The sequence below is a fragment of the Xiphophorus maculatus genome, chromosome 2, assembly GCF_002775205.1.
Source record: "Xiphophorus maculatus strain JP 163 A chromosome 2, X_maculatus-5.0-male, whole genome shotgun sequence".
Classification (NCBI taxonomy): domain Eukaryota; kingdom Metazoa; phylum Chordata; class Actinopteri; order Cyprinodontiformes; family Poeciliidae; genus Xiphophorus; species Xiphophorus maculatus.
The window spans coordinates 13,869,728-13,890,019 of NC_036444.1; the positions used below are offsets into that span (position 1 = coordinate 13,869,728).

General features: G+C 42.6%; 1 protein-coding gene across 2 annotated transcripts; it reads left to right on the plus strand.

Moving 5' to 3' along the window:
• The first annotated feature begins 250 nt into the window (after positions 1–250).
• eea1 (early endosome antigen 1) lies at positions 251–20,287 on the plus strand. Of its 2 annotated transcripts, XM_005802252.2 has the most exons (30): positions 251–416; positions 4,438–4,515; positions 4,609–4,721; positions 5,044–5,098; positions 5,187–5,252; positions 5,358–5,388; positions 5,475–5,579; positions 6,039–6,160; positions 6,270–6,425; positions 7,245–7,259; positions 7,502–7,618; positions 9,590–9,928; positions 10,217–10,366; positions 10,500–10,619; positions 11,206–11,409; positions 12,190–12,390; positions 12,492–12,605; positions 12,774–12,929; positions 13,000–13,139; positions 13,237–13,567; positions 13,657–13,758; positions 13,830–14,024; positions 14,112–14,294; positions 14,871–15,056; positions 15,133–15,264; positions 16,139–16,324; positions 16,408–16,646; positions 16,921–17,041; positions 17,128–17,226; positions 17,331–20,287. In XM_005802252.2, exons 1-30 carry the CDS (start codon positions 393–395, stop codon positions 17,451–17,453), a joined length of 4,203 nt encoding a protein of 1,400 aa, XP_005802309.1. In that variant the 5' UTR covers positions 251–392; the 3' UTR covers positions 17,454–20,287. The 2 variants fall into 2 exon arrangements, with proteins under 2 accessions (XP_005802309.1, XP_023204451.1); XM_023348683.1 differs by lacking the exon at positions 7,245–7,259.
• Positions 20,288–20,292: the final 5 nt, after the last annotated feature.

The following is a 20,292-nucleotide window of genomic DNA, read 5'->3' on the forward strand; positions in this document are numbered from 1 at the left end:
GGACACAAATTCTTTGTTAAGCTTTTTTTTTTTTTTTTTTTTTTTAGGAGATATTAACGTGTGTTAAACATTTATTGTCTATTGTGTTTAAGTTTTAAAAAAGGCGTAAGGGTTGAACATTTCTAGACTATGTTGTATATGAAACATATAAATACAATATGATTGATCGTTTATATTTACAGTCTTGTCAATGAAGCAGAACATGACAGCTCTGTGTTGACAGTAATTTTAAGAGCAGCCACGGTGAGTGCAGCCGCTCAACCATCCCCTCCACGACCCGCCCATCCGCCGCTTCTCCCACAGCCTGGTCAGGTGTTCGCTTGTTTCCACACGTAAACTTTGCATTTTGACAACTGATCAGCTTCTGTGTCGTGACAAACCCAATCGAGGACATGTTCAGACGGATACTTCAAATGGTAAGCCTTTGTGAGGTTTATCAATCGGGATCGCTTTTGTTTTGAGCATAGCGGCTCGTTTTCCCTGGAAGACGCAGGCCCATCTGTGTCTGGTTTCTTGATGGGTGCGCGTGTTTAGTGAAATGACGTACCGCTGATGGGCGGGGCTTGTGGGGCTTGTGTGTGTTTATGGTTCATGGATTCCTTGTCCGGAGTGCTTCTCAATCTCGTCACGTTGGGGTGGAAACATCAAGCGCTCCTTTCATTTAGATGACACAGCTAGCCATTAGCGCATGCTAACTTGATGTAGTTGAATGATTGTACTGTTGACAGTAATGAAAATAGGTTCTCCGAACAAAATACAGATTTATTTGGCTTTATTACACGACAGTAGAGACCTGTAAAATGAAAAAGGGACGGTTAATGTTAATACTAAGGCTTAGTTAGCGGTGGTTTAATTCATCAGATGCTAACGCTATCATTAGCTACAGGCGCTGAAGAAATGCTCTATGAGCAAGCAAACAGGCGTTGTAAGTAACTAGGCTTATAAATGTATGTATAAACAAACGATATGGTTGGCAGTAGAGTAAGTTGTTGGACTAACGTACTAAATTGAGCTGAAAAGCTTTCGCATTGGACCACATTAACCACAATGCATTGCTACCCGCATTGTGTACACTTGGAGCACATGACTCGCCGACTTAAACTATTCAGCCATAACTTTATAACCAGTGACGGGTAAAGCGAAAAGCAGAGAGTACGTTATAGTGACACCCCTTAGATTGAAATGTGGGGCATATACAATATGAAGCTACATAATGCTACAGGCAGTGTTCTACTTAGATATTTTTCCATAAATGTGGTTTTAATCTGTTCTCTACGACGCGGAAGTTATATTTCCTGATGGTTACAGCATTGTTCTGCAGGAAAATGAAACCTGTCACTAAGCACACAAACCAGTAGGAGATTGTTTTAGTATTAGAACGTGTTCAAATAACACGGTATTTATCACAGTGTAAACAACAAAAAACACATAACGTGCTCTTTTTGTTTGTATTTTTTAAAAAGAAAACGTTATACTCCTGCTGCTAAAAAACCCCCCAAATCATAACGTTATACAGTTTGCCATTCTGGGTCTAATGGAGTAACACTGAGAATCTAACAAGTTTTAAACAGAATTTGCTCAAGTTCCAGCTGACCAGCAGTCTGCAGGAACAGATTGTGGAGGGAGGTTGTGCTGCCTCCATTGAGCCAGCAAAAACTGGCCACTTCTATACTTTTTCTGGCATGTGTACAAGATAAAAATACAAATGTGAATTTTAAGGTTACCTATTAAAGCCATGCTTTAGATTGTTGCTGGTAACTGGCTTGTTCCTATCCACCACTCAGACAAATCTCAGGCTTGGTTTAAAAACTATAAACACAGGTTTAAAGTATACACCTGACCTTTAAATTTTCCAGATTACATTCCAGACCAGCTTAAATAGCACGCAAGTGGGATGTGATGTGATTAAGAAGTGAGTCCTGCCCATTGAGACCTAACAATGTAATTTCCTTGAATCAAGGCATCTGCTGCTGATGGCTGGGTGCCTCAGGTCATTTAGCATTAAAGTACAACTCTGTTTTGAAGAAGTAATAATCAGCATTAGGTTGTATTTTTGAGGCTGGTTGATGCGTTTTCATCATTTAGAAAAAAAATCTCCACTCCCTTGAGAAAGTATTCACACCATGTCATGCCACATGTGTTCATATGCAATTGTTACTCTTCAGCCCAAGTAAAATCCTCTGAGTCTGTAACAAGTGCTTCATTCAGCCAGAGAAAACTAATTACTCCACCAGAAGTCATTTAACTAGAGTTTTGAGTTGCTTTTACAGCAACTCTAAACACACAACCATTGCTACAGTTTAATGGTTTAGATCAAAGCACATCCTCTGAAAGAACGGCACAGTCAAAGGCCAGATCAAGGTCTAATTGAGGTCTAATTGAGAATCCCCCATGTGGCAAGACTAGAAACAATGTTGGTGATTCATAGTGATCTAAATATGACTAACCTGTGTTTCCTGTTCTTTAGGATGCTGTTTGTTTTGTAAACCTTTGAGCCTTTTCACAGCACAGCTGGATTAATACTAAGATTAAATTACAGAAGGCACCAGTGGTGTCCTCTTCGTGAAATGTTTTTTTTTCTATTCCCTCACTATTTCTAAACCAAGCAGTTACTTTGACCTTTTTAGCTGGAACTCAACATGTCAGAACATTAATGTCTGATGAGTCTGGCAATGTCAAGTCAATTTGTCGGGCGACTAAACGATACTGTAGTTTCATTACCGCCTCACGTCACTGCTTTCTGACCTTTGGTCACAACGTCCACCAGCTATAAGTGATATTCCTCCATGTTAAATGTTTCAAGGGTGTATTGGGCTAAAAATGTTCATCAATAAATCCCAGAATCAAATTTTATTTTATGACATTGAATCAACGGTAGTAAAACCTCAGATTTATGATAAATAGTGTTTTTGATTTGCTGATGACGGTGTTGTGAGGTTATAAGCTTGCTGTTTGTTTGATCTGGATCAAAGGTTGTTCCATGACGCAAACCTTCAATCTGCTTTCAGACAAATTGTTTATCGCTTCTTCAGTCAGCTCCGAACAACGAGCTGTCTGTCTGTGTGATATACAATGTATATCACACAGACTTCATTCATTAATGTAGTCATTTCCCAACAAAATCCTATTTTAGTACTGAAACTCAGATAGAAAATGACAATGGGCTCAAATGACCCTGATTAAAAATGCATAGTTTAATTGGAATATCTCTCACTTTTGGATTAAACTTAATAGCATAACTTAGAATGCTTAATTTTCTTCCAAATGACCAGAAGAAATATAAATCTACTAAAATGATAAAAATGTTGTCGTCGTTGTTTGTGGAGTTGGAAATAATCATCTTCTTGCAGAGTCTACAATTTGTGGTTTGGACCCAAAACACTTCTGCTGCTCTTCTTTTGCAACACTGCGAGCTGACAATGTTTGAGCAGAAATGCATCCTCAGAGCATTGTCAGTATTTACAGACTTCATTGTAAAAATATCTAAAGCTGACCATTGTTGCACAATGGTGTTAAAAAGAGAAAATCCCATTTAAAATATTCCCTGGATCCAACATTTTACTCAGTGAAATTCTTCAAAATGAAAATAGAAAAATCAAAGCAGTAGGTCTTACATGGAAGGGGTGGAGATGTCAGCTCCACTCTTATTGGTCCCTCTGGTAAAAATGTGTAAAAGCTTGAGATTTTTTCCCCTTGATTATCAAATCTCTCAACTTGTGACAAAATAAACTCAAGTTTCCGCCCAGCACTGTTCATCAAAGTTCCTTTTGCCTTTAAATCTCTTAATTATGTTCTCTTGTGTTTCCCGTTTTGGGATGACCTTGGGATGAAGGGAATAGTTGTCTTGCAATCAAAAAGTGGTGAGTTTGAATCCAGCTTAGCGGCTACTTGTCAAGAGACTCTTAACCTGGAGTTGCTTTGACTTGTTGGTATGAAAAGAAAAGGCCTCTGACTCCATTTATCTAGCAACATTCAACACATCTGTGTTATTTCAATGGGGCGTTCCCTTGGCTTTCCCATTTTGAAGCAATTCGAAAGACAAATATCTTTCTGAGTCACATCATATTTATGCCCCAGGGAAAAAATATGGATTACTAATTAAAAGTTCTCAGGAACTCAGTTCATTGAGAGAAGGTAAATGATTAACTATAAAAATGGCTGCTGTGACGTTGGGATGCACTTTCTGTGTAAGATTATGCTACTCTGATTTAAAAACAGAATAAATAACTACAGTCACTGCAGCAATAAAATACACAAGGCACCCTACAGGAGATCTTTCCTGCCCACAGCAATTACCATTTACAATAAAATTTAAATTATGTGGAGCTTTATATAGAGCCTACAGACACTGCAGCTCTTCTCTGTGTCAGTCAGGTGATTAAACAAGTAGCATTTTTATTAATTCACTCTAGTCAAAGTGTGTGTTGTCGTCTGCAGACTCCTGGGAAGGGAGGCTCCCAGAATGCAGAATCGGAGAAGCCCACCACTGACCTGAACCACGACCAGACGTCCGAGGTAACGTTTTCCTAACATAATGCTGGATCTGAAACGCTCTGAACGGCCTTGATATGACATTTTTAGCGTGTGATGACGCGTTTCTGTCTCCAGGGCTTCATCTGTCCTCAGTGCATGAAGTCTCACAACTCTGCAGACGAACTCTTCAAACACTATGAGCTGTTCCACGACACTGGAGACCTCCCCGCTCATGTGGCTCCCACGCGGTGAGGCTAGTTTTAACATCTGCAGTGACTTGCAAAAGTATTCGTGCTTCCTAAACTTTTTTTCACTTTTTGTCCTTCTCAAAATATTTTTTATTTTGGTGGTATTTAATTGATAGATCCACACAAAGTAGAGCATAATTATGAAATGTAGGGGGAAAAAACGCACGGTTTTTAAGAAAAGTATGGCATACTTTTATTTGCACTGATACACCTAAATTAAAGCCAGTGCAACCAATTCTCTTAGTATGTAATTTAATTTATACTGTAAGGTCACGCGTCAGCGGCAGAACATTGTCCTGATCCATCTCTTTCCTCCCCTCAGTGAAGACCTCACCATGTTGCGGCAGGAGGTTCAGGATCTCCACGCTTCTCTCAAGGTGAGGTTGAAGTTTCAAAGCAGTGAGTGTCGCAGAGCTGTGAGAACATCTGCTGTAAGATCTACTTTTGTCCTCTTTTTTTCATCAGGAGGAGAGATGGTTCTCTGGAGAACTAAAGAAAGAACTGGACAAAGTTCAAGGACAACTGAAGCAAGTAAATCCTTTAAGATATTTAGCATAATACAGCAAAGCACTGGCCCTCTGAATACACAACTGTGTGATCAGTAAAGATGCTTTCCTTTGTCCTTTTGCTCCACAGAACGATGGACCGATAAGCGCTGAGGATTCAGGTGGTGAAGCGTTGCGTTCAAAGAACATGTTGAGATGGAGTCTTCAGTCATTTGTCGCTAATGTGCTGGATGTTTTTCTTCCTCAGCCCTCGAAAGAAAGTTAGTGGAAGCAGAGACGGAGAAGTTCAACATTAAGCAGATGAAAGACCTGTTTGAGCAGAAGGCGGCGCAGCTGGCCACAGAGATAGTAGGTCAGTGTGGGACTGGGAGACTGTGAGGTCAGAGTCTGGGGGTCAGCTAACAAGCTCAAGTTCTGTTTTACTCAACCGCTGTCAACCTCAAAGCTGCCTTTGTGTTGTTTTCACATCTTCTTGAAAGCTGTGTGGACATTTTGCTTTCTTTAAAAAAAAAAATCTCTTTATTGAGTTTTCTTGAACACACACTAAAATACAAGTTCCAGTAAATAAATTGAAGTATTTCCTAAATAATAATAAAAATAATAAAATGTGTGGATACAACCACTCATCTTGTTGAAATAGTATATGAAAGATTGCCATGTCCCATACCTCTCTTCTTTGTCTTTCATCTCCAGTTTTACCTTTTCGAGATGAATGTGTTTTATTTTATGCTCTGGACACATTTTCCTACTTTTTAAAAGTTTTTTTAAGGCATTTAATTGTTTGATTTCTGAAAAACATCGAATCTGTTAGACCTGAAGTCTCGCTATGACGAGGAGAAAAGCCTGAGGGAAGCTGCCAATCAGAGGGTTTCCAGTTTGAGCGAACAGCTGCAGAGGGAGAAGCAGGAGAATGAGAGACTTCAAACAGAATTGGTAAACACACAAAACTCCTTCTTTTCAGCTTTTGCTTCCAGCCCAGCAGCTCTGATGTTCCTCTCTGTCAGCCTCCTGAGTGACCCGGTGTCTCCGCTCTGCCCCCTAGCTGCAGCGGCCGGGAGTGGAGGATGTGGAGGTTCTACAGAAGGAGCTGGTCCAGGTGCAGACGCTCATGGACAGGATGACCCGTGAGCAGGAGGAAGAGTCCGAGCGCCTCAAAAGCCACTACACAGAGCTGCAGGCTAACTACACTACCTCAGAGGTTTGGGTGCTAAAACACCACCGCTCACCATCTTCACTTTTTCAGGGAGAGCTTCACATGTCTATTCAGGAAGAGCTGTGAAGTTATTACATTGTATACCACTGCCCCGCACATTTTGCTGCTCTTAATTACCTCCTCGTGAATAATTCAGAGATTTCTTTTCCCAGCATTCTGGAGCAGAGGAGTATTTATAGCTCCATCATGTAGCTTCAGGCTCTGAGTCCTTTCTTTTCTCAACTATCAGTTCTATTTTTACCCAAGAACCATATTCTGAATAGATTTTCTCTCTGTCATGATTAACATCACAGTGATGTTAATGGCTGCATATTGAACCCGTTTTTAGCAGCGAGCAGCGCCTGCTGAGCACATTGAGCTGAGAAATGGCGAACGATACTTTTTACGATGCAAAACTCAAAGATTAACAAATTGTGTCCTGGTCCAATGATGAGTTTACATACACTCATTGGCCTGAATGTAGCATAAATTTTAGGCTTTTACAAATGCATTCAAACAGCTAAATAACAAGTAATCTCAATGAGTTTTTCAAACAAAAGATGGGAATATGAATGGTTTAATGTTAAATAAAGAGGAATTTGTGTTTCGTATGCATGAATCATTAAAAAGACAAAGGCATAAACAAACACACTAAACCCATTTTGTGTCAAATACTCCCTTATTTCCATCAGTTTACAAACTGTTTGTCCTCCTGAAACTGATGCTTGCTGCTGTTTTTTTTCCTGACTCACCTTCTGTCCTCGTGTCTCCTTCTCCTCCCTCCTTCTTGTGCCTCTCACTCACTGTATCCCTTCGATACACAAGATTCAAAAACTGGAGGTAAAACCGGTCGATTCTAGTCGGTCACCAATTTAATTTAACCTTTAGGAGTTTTTCTTTTCGAATGCAGATTTTTCTGTTGTCCAAGCAGTGTGAAACTTCTTTTCAAGCATTTTTTTGTGCAACCATTTACTTTTAATTGCTTTGCAGTTAATTTTTCCCATCCCTTCTTTGCTGTAGTTTATTGAATACACGCCTAAGGACTTTTGCCAAGACTCTAACGCAGGTCTGCTGATGTGCAGATGACCATATCCCAACTAAAAGCCGAGCTGGAGAAGGGTCCACAGGAAGCCGCTGTCTACACGCAACAAATCCATGAGCTGCAGGGAAATCTCAATAATTTGCAGCAACAATGTCAGGTAATATTTACACAGCAGCGGAAGGAAACATCCATTACAGTCATGTGATCCTGAACAAATAACTGCTGCTGGAAATGTGTGGGATTTCACTTTTCCACCAGTTACTCTCACAAGCTTTACCAGCGGCCGTCTTGTTGTCTGTGAGCCTCCCTTTCTGCAACGCAGTGTCACGATGTCACTAACCGCCTTTAGCAACAGACACTTGCTGACAAATATTATGGTGAGCACTATTATTAAACCAGCAGGGGGTGATAGTTGGTCGCCATCCTTGCCAGTCAGTGTGAAATTTAACCACAGCCAGGTAATGTGACTGGTGCAATGGGAGGAGAAGAATGTAGCGCGGAGATTAAAGTGTCGCTCATCGGGCTCAGATGTGGTCCCACGGCCCGCGGAGAAGGTGTCTGTTTACAGATAGCAGAGGGATTACAGTGGTGGATCCTCCAGTCTGGTGCCCTGTTTCTTCTGACAGTACATAGGTTTATTAGAGGCCAGTTGAGCAACCATCAGGAGGTTAATCGGTCTCTTAAGTCTAACCTTGAGAAAAGGAGACGCACCAAAGTAGACTTTAAGAGATGAACTAAAGATGGTTAAAAAAAGAAAAGCACAAGTGTCCGTTCGACTTGTTGGATTTCATCTGCTGAATCCGTGTGTCCTGTTACAGTTTGAGGCTGGCCGCCCACGTCGTTGTCACCAGCATTTTGTTCTCTATGACTCTGTTATCGAGCTTGCTGCCAGATCCCGGGCAGTGAAAAGAGCTCTCCATGCAGAGGCGACATACCGCACTTCAGTCCGGCCTCATGACTGTTCCTTTCCGTTGCTCCTATCGCACAGGCTGTGGGAGTTCACGAGGCGCTACATCAAACTGTTTTAACTATAGACGTTTTTCTTTTAACATGTTTCTTGTTTGCATAAGTATGAGAAAAGTAGAATGGTGTATTTATAAATGTCCCTGTTTCATTCTTCCAAAATATTAAGATCTGCCCTCCTCCGTTTAATGCCACAATGTTATTTTGTGTAGGTGCTTGTTAGTTTGCAAGTTTTCATGTTACTGTATGTGTTTGTAAAAATGTCAGAGGTTGACAAATGGGTACTGTAACGCGATCTCAGGATACTGAAGCAAGCGAAACCATCTCATTATCTCAGCATGTAGTGAAATACTGAGACTGTTTTCACTAAATCGAGTTCTTGTTACCCTGACAAATCAATCCCAACATCTCATTATCTTGACATATGATGAAATTTAGATAAATGGATAACTATATTCCCCCCCCAAAAGAAAACCATCTCAGAGTCTCATTACTTTTCTGCAGTTGTTTGTCAAACGTATTTTGACAAGACAAGAACTCATGGTTTTGTCATTGTGATATAATAACAATTAACTGACTGTAGCAACAAGCTCATGGTCTTGTTTTCTTTATATAACAAGTTTGTGTACAAAAAAAAAACAAGGTTGAGATAATAAGTTAATAAGATAAGTATGATGACGTGACCTCAAGGTCTCATTTCTAAATGTATTTGAAACTGTTTCCAAGACAACAGAGGCACAAAATTTCTTTATCCTGATTTGAAGCCATTATAAAACTCAATAAAACAGCTAGAGATTGTGTGATCCCCTCATAAGGAGATCAACCATCTGTATTAAGATAACATGATAAAAACAAGATGAATGAAATATTGGTTTCTAAGTTGCATTTTGACCGTTTAGAAACTTTTAATGCTTATAGAAACAATAACACTAAAAAGATGCATAATGAACACGTTTTGTTCTTGCATGTTATAAACTGGCTGACTATTGTATGAAATTGTTAAGATTTGTTGGAAAACAGGAAATGTGTAGGAACTGTGAATAAAAGACAAAGGTGTTAGGATCTACTGTGACATCATTCCTGTCAGGCCAACCACAAGAAACACAGTCTTACTTATGTTTCTCTTCAGAAGGCTCATAACGTATTCTGTTTTTTTCCCCCCTAGAGTCTCTCTGAGAAACTTGTGCGTAAGGAGAAGGAGCTTCAAGAAGTGGGGGACACTCTGGGAGCCGAGAAAGCCGCCAAGAAGGGCGTCCAGGACAGCCTGAGGGAGCGGGACTCGGAGGTGCAGGAGCTCCAGGCTCGAGCCGCGGGGGCCGAAGCGTCCCTTCAGAAGGCCCAGGCCGAGCTGGAGGAGAGGGCCGAGGAGGCGGCCAAGCTGAGGAGCGAGATAGTAGAGCTGGAGGTGAAACACGCAGAGCTGAAGGTGGAGAGGAAGCAGTTGGAGCATCAGAGGGAGGAAAAAGAAAGCCAAGGTGCCCAGCAGCAGACAGAGATCAGTCAGGTGAGATCAGTAGCGTGCAGAACAAGAGCTGTGTGCAGACAGATAAAAAAACAACAACTGAGTCATTCAGATCAAAGCTCAGCTCACACAGCACTCGTTAATCGTCATGTCCCATATGTTGAGACAGAGACCCCTTTATCAACTCAGACTGCATTATTGTACAAACTCAGCGTTTGAGTCGCAGTTATGCAGAACAAAAAGGCTCAGGTTCTAGAGGTGCAAGTATGTTTTTCTCTCCATTTCTAATCTTTCTGTCTTGCGTTTTCACACTTCCTGGTGCCCCTGCAGCTGCATGCCAAACTGCTGGAGGCCGAGCGGCAGGTAGGCGAGCTGCAGGGCCGTCTGAAGGAGCAGAGGCAGCTGTCTGGAGAGAAACTGAAGGACAGAGAGCAGCAAGCGGCCGACCTCCAGTTCAAACTCTCCCGAACTGAAGAACAGGTGGGAATGTGAAACTTTCTCGCAAGATTTATTCTTATTAGTCGATAGGGGAAGACAACTTGGATTTAAAATGGCATATTTTTGGGAGCAAAACAGGAGAAAATGAACAAACATTCTCTGTGTTTCACTTCAGGTAAAGGAGAACTGCAGTAAGAACTCGGACCTGCAGCACCAGCTGGAGAAAGCCAAGCAACAGCACCAGGAGCTTCAGGCGCTGCAGCAAAACACCAACGGCAAACTGCGGGAGGCGCAGGTACTGCACAACAACACACACTCTCATCTGAGACCGGAAGGCCAAGAGAAAGCAGATATTTATTCACAGTGCCAAAGTAATAAAATCAGTTGCTCTTGTTCACATTTTGCCACTATATGAACACAGACGTTGGTTTTATTTGGGGTTTTATGGTCGACCAACACCCTACAGTGCTTACTTTTAAAGTGGAAAGAAAAGGATGCAATAACAGGACTAGCATCCGTTTGTTTTTAGCCCCTTTGATTTAAAACTTTTAAAACAAATAAAACAGCAACATGTAGAGCTTGACATTTTTACCCATTCTTCTTCGCATTTTGAGCTCAGTCTGACTGAAAATCTCTGGACATATTTGAAAAATTGTCTTCAGGGGGGCTTTCTGTCAAGTTTTATTTAGGTCTGGACTTTCATTAGGCCATTCTAACACATGAATATGCGAGACCATTGGAGTTTAGCTCCTGCTCTGTGTTTTGTGTTGTCGCCCTGCGGGAAACTAAACCTGTGCCTCAGTTTCAACTCTCAAGTCCCCACAGCATGACTCTGCAGCAGCAGAACTAAATATGAAATGTTTTCTTGCATTGTTCTGCAGAATGACTTGGAGCAGGTGCTGCGTCAGATTGGGGACAAAGACCAGAAGATCCAGAACCTGGAGGCTCTGCTTCAGAAGAGTAAAGACACTGTGAGCCAGCTGGAAGCGGAGAGAGAGGATCTGTGTGCCAAAATCCAGGCTGGGGAGGGAGAAACGGCGCTGCTCAACCAGCTGAAAGAGAAGAACCATGCACTGCATGAACAGGTGGAGGCCCGCACACTCTGCACTGCTCTGTGGTCTCCTTCCTTTCCATAATTGTATCATGATGTTCTATACCTTTATGTGCTTATGTCATACGCACTATATTATTTTAATGTCTGGAGCCGTACAAATGCCAGTAAATCCAAATCTTTGATATATTTTTTCTAGGCCTGTAACTAACGATTATTTTAGTAATCGATTTATTCAATCAATTTTTCTGTTGATTGATCGGATAGAAAATTGGTGAATTATGTCGATTTTTCTTTTAGCCCCTTCAAATAAGAAAATAAAAATGTTAAAATGCAACGACAGCAATCCTTTAGTGTACACTTGATCATTTGCAGCAAACGACGCATTTGCAGCAAAAAATAAATAAATAAACCTTCTAACATCAACATGTGAGAAGCTCAACCCGTTCTGTTTGACTTAACATTGTTAGACTGATCTGTTGATCTTTTTTTTTATTAACCAATTAATAAAATAATAATTGGATTAAAAAGGTGCTTAACGGATTTTTTCATACAATTTGAACCAGATGAAGCTTAAATTTCTACTTGTGGAGTTCTGGGTAGAACATATTTATTTATTTATTAATTTTTTTTACGTTAAATGCAAAATGTATATATTTTTTTGTACAAGTTTGGCTTCATTACTGCTATCGTTAACTCCAGTTAGCGATTAATCGATTATTAAGTCAGTTGACGATTACTTCAGTAATCCACTCATCACGATTGATCCGATTAATGGCTCCGACCCTCGTTTTTTCATACGGGACTTTTAAAGGTTGCGCAGTTGACGGACAAGTTGAAGAACCAATCGGAGAGCAACAAGCAGGCCCAGGACAACCTTCACAAGCAGGTTCAGGAGCAGAAGACCCAGCTGCGTTCAGCCCAGGACCGAGCGCAGACCCTAGAGACGTCCGTCACTGAGCTCACCGCCCAGCTCACCGACAGCAAGGAGAAAGTATCCCAGCTGGACGCTCAGGTACGTCAGTCACTCGAACGCGGCCGATTTTAAGTCAAAACTTCAAACACTGTGCTGTCCTGTTGGACTAACAAGTTTTTCATTCGTCTGTTTTCCTTTAGCTGAAGGCCAAAACGGAGCTGCTTCTGTCTGCGGAGGCGGCCAAGGCTGCACAGAAGGCCAACCTGGAGAACAGCCTGGAGGCGTCTCAGCATGCTCTGCAGGACAAACAGCAGGTGGGTTTTTTCTTTGTGCTGATTATTTATTTATTTATTTTATTTCCGTGCTAAAATCCAACTGCTTTACCCCTTTTTGTTTCCTGAAACAGTTGCTTCTTGAGTTTTCTGCGATGTTTCCTGTCTTTCCATATAACCGCCTTCTAATGTCCGTGATGTGTCGTGCAGGAGCTGAGCGAAGCTCAGAAGAGGCTGGAGGATCAGGCCCAGAGGCTCAGAGACAGACAGGAGCAGAGTGCCCAGCTGGAGAGCAGCCTGAAGGAATGTAAAGACAAACTGCTGGCCTCAGAGCAGCGGGTGGAGCAGCTGGAAGGGCTCAGCAAGGTTTGTATTAGAAACACGATCGCAGCCATTGGCGGCGTGCGCTTAAAAACCAACACTTTGATTTGAACAGAAACTGGAGTCTCAGGCGGCGGAGGTTCAGACTGCGAGAGATCAGCTCCAGCTGGAGGTGCAGAAGTTGCAGAAGGAAAGTTCAGAGGTGAAACGGAAAGCAAAGGAGCTGCAGCGCTCCCTGGAAACAGAAAAGGAAGGGTGAGCTCAGTAGAAACGCATTTTAGCTTCACATCTATGAAGGCTTTGCTAAACGTTTGGATTCTTTAACGGCTCTGATGTGTTTTTCTACACTTAGAACGAAGAGTCTGCATGAGGAGCTGCAGAAAAAGGCTGCAGCTGAAGGTGGCTTGCAGCAGCACCTGGAGCGCTGTGAGCAGGAAATGGCGGCTCTGAAGGTGAACCTGAACAAGGTGACCCAGGAGGGACAAAGTCAGCAAGCGGAGCTGAGCAAGAAGACTCAGAGTCTGGCTGCAGAGCTGCAGAAGGCCCAGCAGGAGAAAGAGGCGCAGAGGAAGGAGCTCGGAGCGGCTCAGGAGAGCCTGCAGAAGGCCAACAAGGCTCTGAAGGAGAGTCAGAATCAGCTGGAGGTCGACAGGAAGAACCATAAATCAGCCATGGAGGACAAGGTGAGTTTGACCTTCAACCTGGATCAATTAAATAACCACTCTTTTATAAAAAACAGAAACTGAAAGGAATGTTCTGCTCTAACCTTCAGGACAAGTCTATTGAAAAGACAAGAAAGGAGCTTTTGAAAACTAACGAGGCCATCACTAAGAAAATGAACGAATCGAAGGAGCAGCTGGAGCAATCGAGAGAGGTAATGCTCTGAAAAAGCAGCCGAGCTTCACCGTTTCAGGTTTTACTCATAAGTGATTCCTCAAATGTCAGGCAGAGAAAACGTTGAAGGCGCAGCTCACCTCATTTGAGCAGCAGCACTCAAAGACTCAGGGGACGTTGAAGGGAAAGGAGGAAGAGTTTAAGAAGTTGCAGGATCAGCTGAAGACAGTTCGGGGATCCATGGAGGAGGAGGCGAAGAGGCTGAGCAGCCAAGTGGCTGAGCTGCAGGAAGCAGCTGTCAAGAAGGTGAGGATCTTCTGTAACGTCGACGAGCAGCTTTGAAATAATGCACAGGAGGATCCGAGCATACGTTTGTTTGATTCTCCTCTCCAGGCAGAGGAGGAGAGGAAACTGGCGACTCGGGTGTCAGAGCTCAGCCAGGACCTGACCGCTGAGAGGAGCCGGGCGGCGGAGTTGCAGCAGTCCCTGCAGCAAAGCCAGGAAAACCTCTCAAAGCTTCAGTCCGACTTTTACGGCAAAGACTCTGAGGTTTCCTCTCTGCGTCAAGACCTAAAGGTACAAAAATCACCAGATGCAAACCAGGTTCACAGTGCCCAGCAGAAAAAGGACCCCTTTTAACAGTTTCAGCTATTGTCTGTGTATTCCAGAGGAATTTTATATGTTGACTACAAATTTTGTACTTCCATTTGGGTCTCAACTACTTCTAAAAACAGATTTTTTTCTGGTTGACTTACCATCCAGATGGTAAGTCTGTATTTGTGTTGGTAGTGCAGGAGGCTCCACTTCTGCTTTTCAAACATGTACGTTGTATAAATGCACACCTGTTTGCAGCCATTTTTACATGCCAGTGTAAACGTTAAGTTTGCGGCGTGGCCAACGGCAGCTTATTTGGATTTAAAGTGACAGGAGGCCCTAAAACAGTTGGTTCTGAAAGGAGCTCAAAATATGCAGAACTGAGCAGATTAAAATCTCATTGTCTAAGAATGATTTTGTGATTAGACTTATTGATTCAAGAAAGCATGATAGGTTGTCTTTAAAAAAAACAAAAACATTTAAGGTCCTCGTGACATGACAAAGTGTGAGTACTTTTCTGAGGTCTTGCACAAACTAAGAGATGTTTTGTGTCTCCAGAGCTCAGAGGAGAAGCTGAGCATGGCTCAGGAGGAGCTGGCCGCCAATCGGACGCATCAGACGGCTTTAGAGGCTCAGATCCAGGAACTGAAGGCGGCCCGGTCCACACTGGAGCAAGAACTCTCCAAACGGCACCAGAAGCTCCAGCAGCAGGAACAAGCCCTGAAGGAGCTGCAAAAGCAAGAGGTCGGTCGCAGAGTTTGAACAGCAGTGTTCACGATTGTGTTGTCATAATTTGCTAAGCGTGTGAGAACTGACACAGGGTCAAGTTAAAGAGGAACTGCAGAAGGAGAGAAGCAAGGCGGAGGAGCTGAGCAAAGCCAAGAGCGCGCTGGAAAAGAACAGCAGCAAACTGACCTCTGACCTGAAAACGCTGGCGGAGAAAAGTGAGAAGGTGGGTCAGCTCATGAACTCAGCGACGTTTTGAACTCATCATCAGTTCAACTCAGGAGTCAGTGGGTTCAACTGGGTGTGGATTTCTTGATTTTTTTACCTGTACACTTTTTGTGTTTCCATGCAGAATGATGTCAGCCCATCCAGGCTGCCATTTTGCTTGACAAGCATGTTTTATCACTTTGAATTCAGGTCAACTCTATGACAAAATATTAGGGCTAGTCTAAGGTTTTTTCTTTTTTGTATGACCAGAATAACAACAATAGAGTCGAAATAATACCAGAATAAAGCCATAATATTAGGAGAAGGAAGGAGTAATCTTATGAGAACTTTTACACAAAAGGTAGAAAGTTAAAATGAGCAATGTTGAGTGTCTTGTGGCGTTATACTTTGGTATAAGTTTTACAGGTAAGGAAATACGTCATCTTTTACCACATCAGTGTCAAATTATCAGTAACAGGACTTTGAAATGATCATGCAAACAAATCAGTATTTTGAAGAAGGAACCACACGGACTGAGCAGCGCTGCTCACACCAGACTGCGATAACCCTAAAATTACGTCTTTACTCAGCTAGTAATGATCATGTTCTCATAATTACGTAAACAAAAATTATCATCCTGAAGGGATGATTGAAATCAAAGTCACTTTTTGAAAATATTTATGGTCATTTGTAATGTTTTTTTTTTTAGAAAAGAACGTGAAAAAAATTATTAAAATCGGATATGTTATGAAAAAACAAATTACTAGTGGAAAGCCATTTGAATGTGACTGGAGAAACACTTTATAAATTCAGTCCATTTACTATTTATTTTCATAAACACATGTGATCCTTTCTTGAAAGCACCTGAACCTTTGTTAATAATTCCTCCTTAGGAACTAGGAGAGTTGCAGGAAGCCAAGCAGCTGCTGATCCAGCAGAAACTGGAGCTGCAGGGTCAAGTGGAGGCCGTGCAGGGGGCGCTCAAGGAGGAGAAGAAGGAGCACCAGGTCACCAAGGACAACAGGAGCAAGCGAGAGGAGCAGCTCCTCGTCCAGACAAAGGAAGTCCAGGATCAACTCGTAAGTCCCCCTCCACGTGAATGCCTCTAATCCCCTCGCCGCCTCTTCTTCTAGCGATCCGCTCCTCTGCTCTTCTTCTGCAGGCGGCGGAGAGGCGAGCCAGAGAGGAGCAGGTGAAGCTCGGGGAGGAGGCTGAAGCTAAGCTGAGCGTGCAGGTCACGGCCCTGAATGAAAACGTGGCCACGCTGAAGAGAGAGTGGCAGAGCAGCCAGCGGAGAGTCGGCGAGCTGGAGAAGCAGACGGACGAGCTGAGAGGGGAGATCGCTGTGCTGGAGGCTACAGTCCAGAACAACCAGGACGAACGGCGGGCTCTTCTGGAGAGGTCAGTGGACTCTTGGACAAAGAAAGTTGTTTTAGTCAGACTTTGATAATACAAACATGAGAGGAACGCTTGGAGAGACGATTTGATTTTCGGTAAACGGCTACGCAGAGACAACTAGTTGCACAGCTCTGTGAGGGTTAAACTTCATAAAAAATGGATTTAAATCTGTCCTAATCAGGTTCCTCAGAAAATGAGGAGAAATCAAAAGAAAAAACCTCTCATCCCTCCAAGTAGCATATACACCCATTAGTGATCTGTGCCGTTTGCCCTGCAGGTGCGTCGCAGGTGAAGGCGAGATCGAGAAGCTCCAGGCCAAAGTGGTGGAGCTCCGGAGGAAGCTGGACGACACCACGGCGGCCATGCAGGAGCTCGGCAGAGAGAACCAGTCGCTCCAGGTGAGCTGGCCGCGCTGCACTTGCAGCTCACAGGCGGGTTGATCACGTTGCTCCCTGAGTGTGACTGCTGCTGTCGACGCCCGCAGATCAAACAGTCGCAGAGTCTGACTAGAAAGTGGGCAGAGGACCATGAAGTCCAGAACTGCATGGCCTGTGGGAAAGGCTTCACCGTCACGGTCAGGAAGGTGAGAACTCCTCATTGTTCCCAGCGAGCGACGCGTTCTGCTTCCTGTTTGTCTTTAGTAAGTGCCCGTCATTTGCCTCCCTCCCTTCTTCTCTGAATCCGCAGCACCACTGTCGACACTGCGGGAACATCTTCTGTGGCGAGTGTTCAGCGAGGAGCGCCCTCACGCCGTCCTCCAAGAAGCCCGTTCGGGTTTGCGAGACGTGCTTTGAGGAGCTCCAGGGCTGATCTTCAGTGTTCTCCTGCCCCTCAACTCCCTCCCTTCAACCCTTTATATTCCAGCGGGCAGAAGAAGGCTCGTCATTGTCATTTTTAATGTGCACTAATGAAAGACCGCCCCAGCGCAAAAAGACTCCCATTTGCATAGGCCGTCTAGCCGTGGTGCGGAGGAGATGCAGCGGAGATGCAGTGGGATCAGCTGGGACCGTCCGTATCTGTTTTTGTGCCTTTTGCTCCTCCTGTGGACTGCCAGAGAGCGGAGACGGTGGATCTGTGCTCACCTCTTTAAGTTCGTATTCAGGCCTCCATCGGCGTTCGGCATCGTCAGCAGTTGTGAGGTGGCTGCTTAGATCTTTGCTCATGTCTGCTAGTGTCACACTGCGCCGGGGAATGAACCGACTCGGCTCAGTGCAGCTCTGCCATACAAAGATAAATGCAAGTAACTTATTATCTGCTTGTAATTCTACACGTCTATTATAGCACTCTTGAATTCATGCGTTTGAAGTGAGAAAGCACTACCTATAAAAGTATAATTTCAAAAAAAATCCTATTAACCAAAAATAAAAGCATATTTAGGTTCTGAAAACTGCAGAAAAAAATGGACTGGTCTGTGTTTTCTAGGCCAATAACTATCTTCACTTCTGATAGTGACATTTTTTTTTCTTAAGGACAAACAGTAATAGAAGAAAAGTATCCTGCAGGTAAGTTGGTACCTCTAATATCTCTGTAAAGATATTAGAGGCAATTAATCCTATGGAACGTGAAGAAATTCCCAAAATAATGGATCAATGAAAATGTCCCAAACTTATATTTTGTGCAGCAAAGCACGTTGATGCATTTATTGACCAAAAATAGTGTTAGTTTTTAGTAGAATAAGAGATTTCTTTTTTTCTGATTTCACCTGCAGATCACACCTGTCTCATTAAATAATTACAGCAATTAAATTGTCAACTTAAAGTCATAAAGTTACATCTGAAGTATTCTAATTTTCTCAGTGTTTTCACTTAACTAAAAATCAATTTTGGGTTCTAAAATTTGCATTTTTGTTTGTTCATTTAACTACAGTTTTAATCTATACTAGTTTTTTTATTCTATTTCTGAAGATAATAACACATAAAACCTGAAAATATTTTGGATTTCCTTACAGCCGGTGCATGAGATAATCATTAAAGCATATTTTTGACCACTTTGTTGATGTACTTATGAAAACGGAGAGAGTTATTAATTTTGGTGAATTCAAGGGACAAAAAAAAATCTAATTTTCTTTGTGTTTGACTTTCTATGTTGGGAAAATTGGCTGATTCTCATCCCAGTCCTCTGCTTAGATGGTAAAAGCAGAAATGACTAAACATGTATTGGTGTCAGCTGAAGTATTTACTTTCTATATGTAAATTTTATTAAAGAAACACTCATATTAGGCCTTTTTAAATTGTAAACATTTACAGTGTTTATCTTTTTCTTGGTTTCTTTAAAGATCAGTCATCTTGTCCAGAACCTGTCGTGTTAGTTACTTCCTGTTCTCTTTGTATGGCAGCATGTTTCCTAATCTGCAGAAATGTATGTATTGAGTCCATTTCATGACCAAAGAATGTCTGCAGCAGAGTTTGTAAAGTGTCAGTATTTGCCTGAAAGCGTTTGAGTTGTGACATTTTTATTGTGAGTCTTTTTGTTGCTTTGTCACTTGATTGCGTGTGTTTATTATCTTCAGGTTGTGGTAATGCAGTAATTGAAGGTGCCTCCATGTTTTAATTTGGTCTTTTCTGCAGTCCAACAGCACTGATTGTGTTTGAGTGTGCGCGCTCTGCTTTGAAGCAATAACTGTAGGCGTGTGTGCGCGCGTGTGTGTGTGTGTGTGTTCACGGTCATGCCTGCTGCATGAATCCTGGCTGCTCAGAAGCTCGGCATCTCTGACTCGAGGTTCAGGAACTGCTGCCTTCAGGTACAGCAGTTACTGCCGGTTCTCTGTCCAGCTGAGAACACTGTAAAGCTAAATTCCTGCTATTTTAATTTATATTTGCTTGCGGGTTCTGATGGGATCTATTGTACTTTTTATTTTTCTTTTTTGACTGGAGCAAGTGGAAACACTGTAAAACAGATAATTCTGCAGCAAGCAGCTTGTCTCAGATTTACCAAATTAGCTCTTTTTGCTTGAATGATTGTCAGACATGAATGTCCATTTCACCTTCTAAAAAATGTTTTTTTTTTTATGTTGAATTGGTTTCATGCCTACCTCAGCTTGACTGAGAAAAAACACTATTTCTAGACGATGGACATCACAAATGTATCACTACTTGCATCCGATTCAGGATCTACGACTGGTGAGAGGTTTTGCACCTTACCCCTACTCCGGGCCTGTCTTTGCGAGGCTGCAAACATAGGACAACCAACTTTATACAGGCTTCAGCATCTCCTGCTTGTTATTTACTGATGCTGTCATAGTTCTTTATAAATGTTCGTAATGAGAGAGGTAAATTGCTTACGTGTGGCCGTAGAGATGTGCAGTAAAACAGTGTTTGGATTTATCAGTGTCTCACTCATTTTTACAAAATGATACCACGGACTCGCTTCAGACACTTTTTGTGGCTTCATGTGTTGCTGTCGGTTATCGTGTATGACGGCTTTACTTTTCAGTTTGGTGGACGTACCTGGTGGTTGCTACGGTGTGCCTGAGGCCAGGTTCCTCTGCTGCTTGCTGAGATGTTGTACAGTCTGGGCGGCTACGTTTGACCTGCATGGAGGGATGAGGTGGTGTATTCTGTGTTCACATGCGCCATGTTGATTTTCTTTTTCATGACAAGTGTAAATAAAAACCTGCAGTATGTTTCTAAAGGTCTGCGACGCGTGGTTT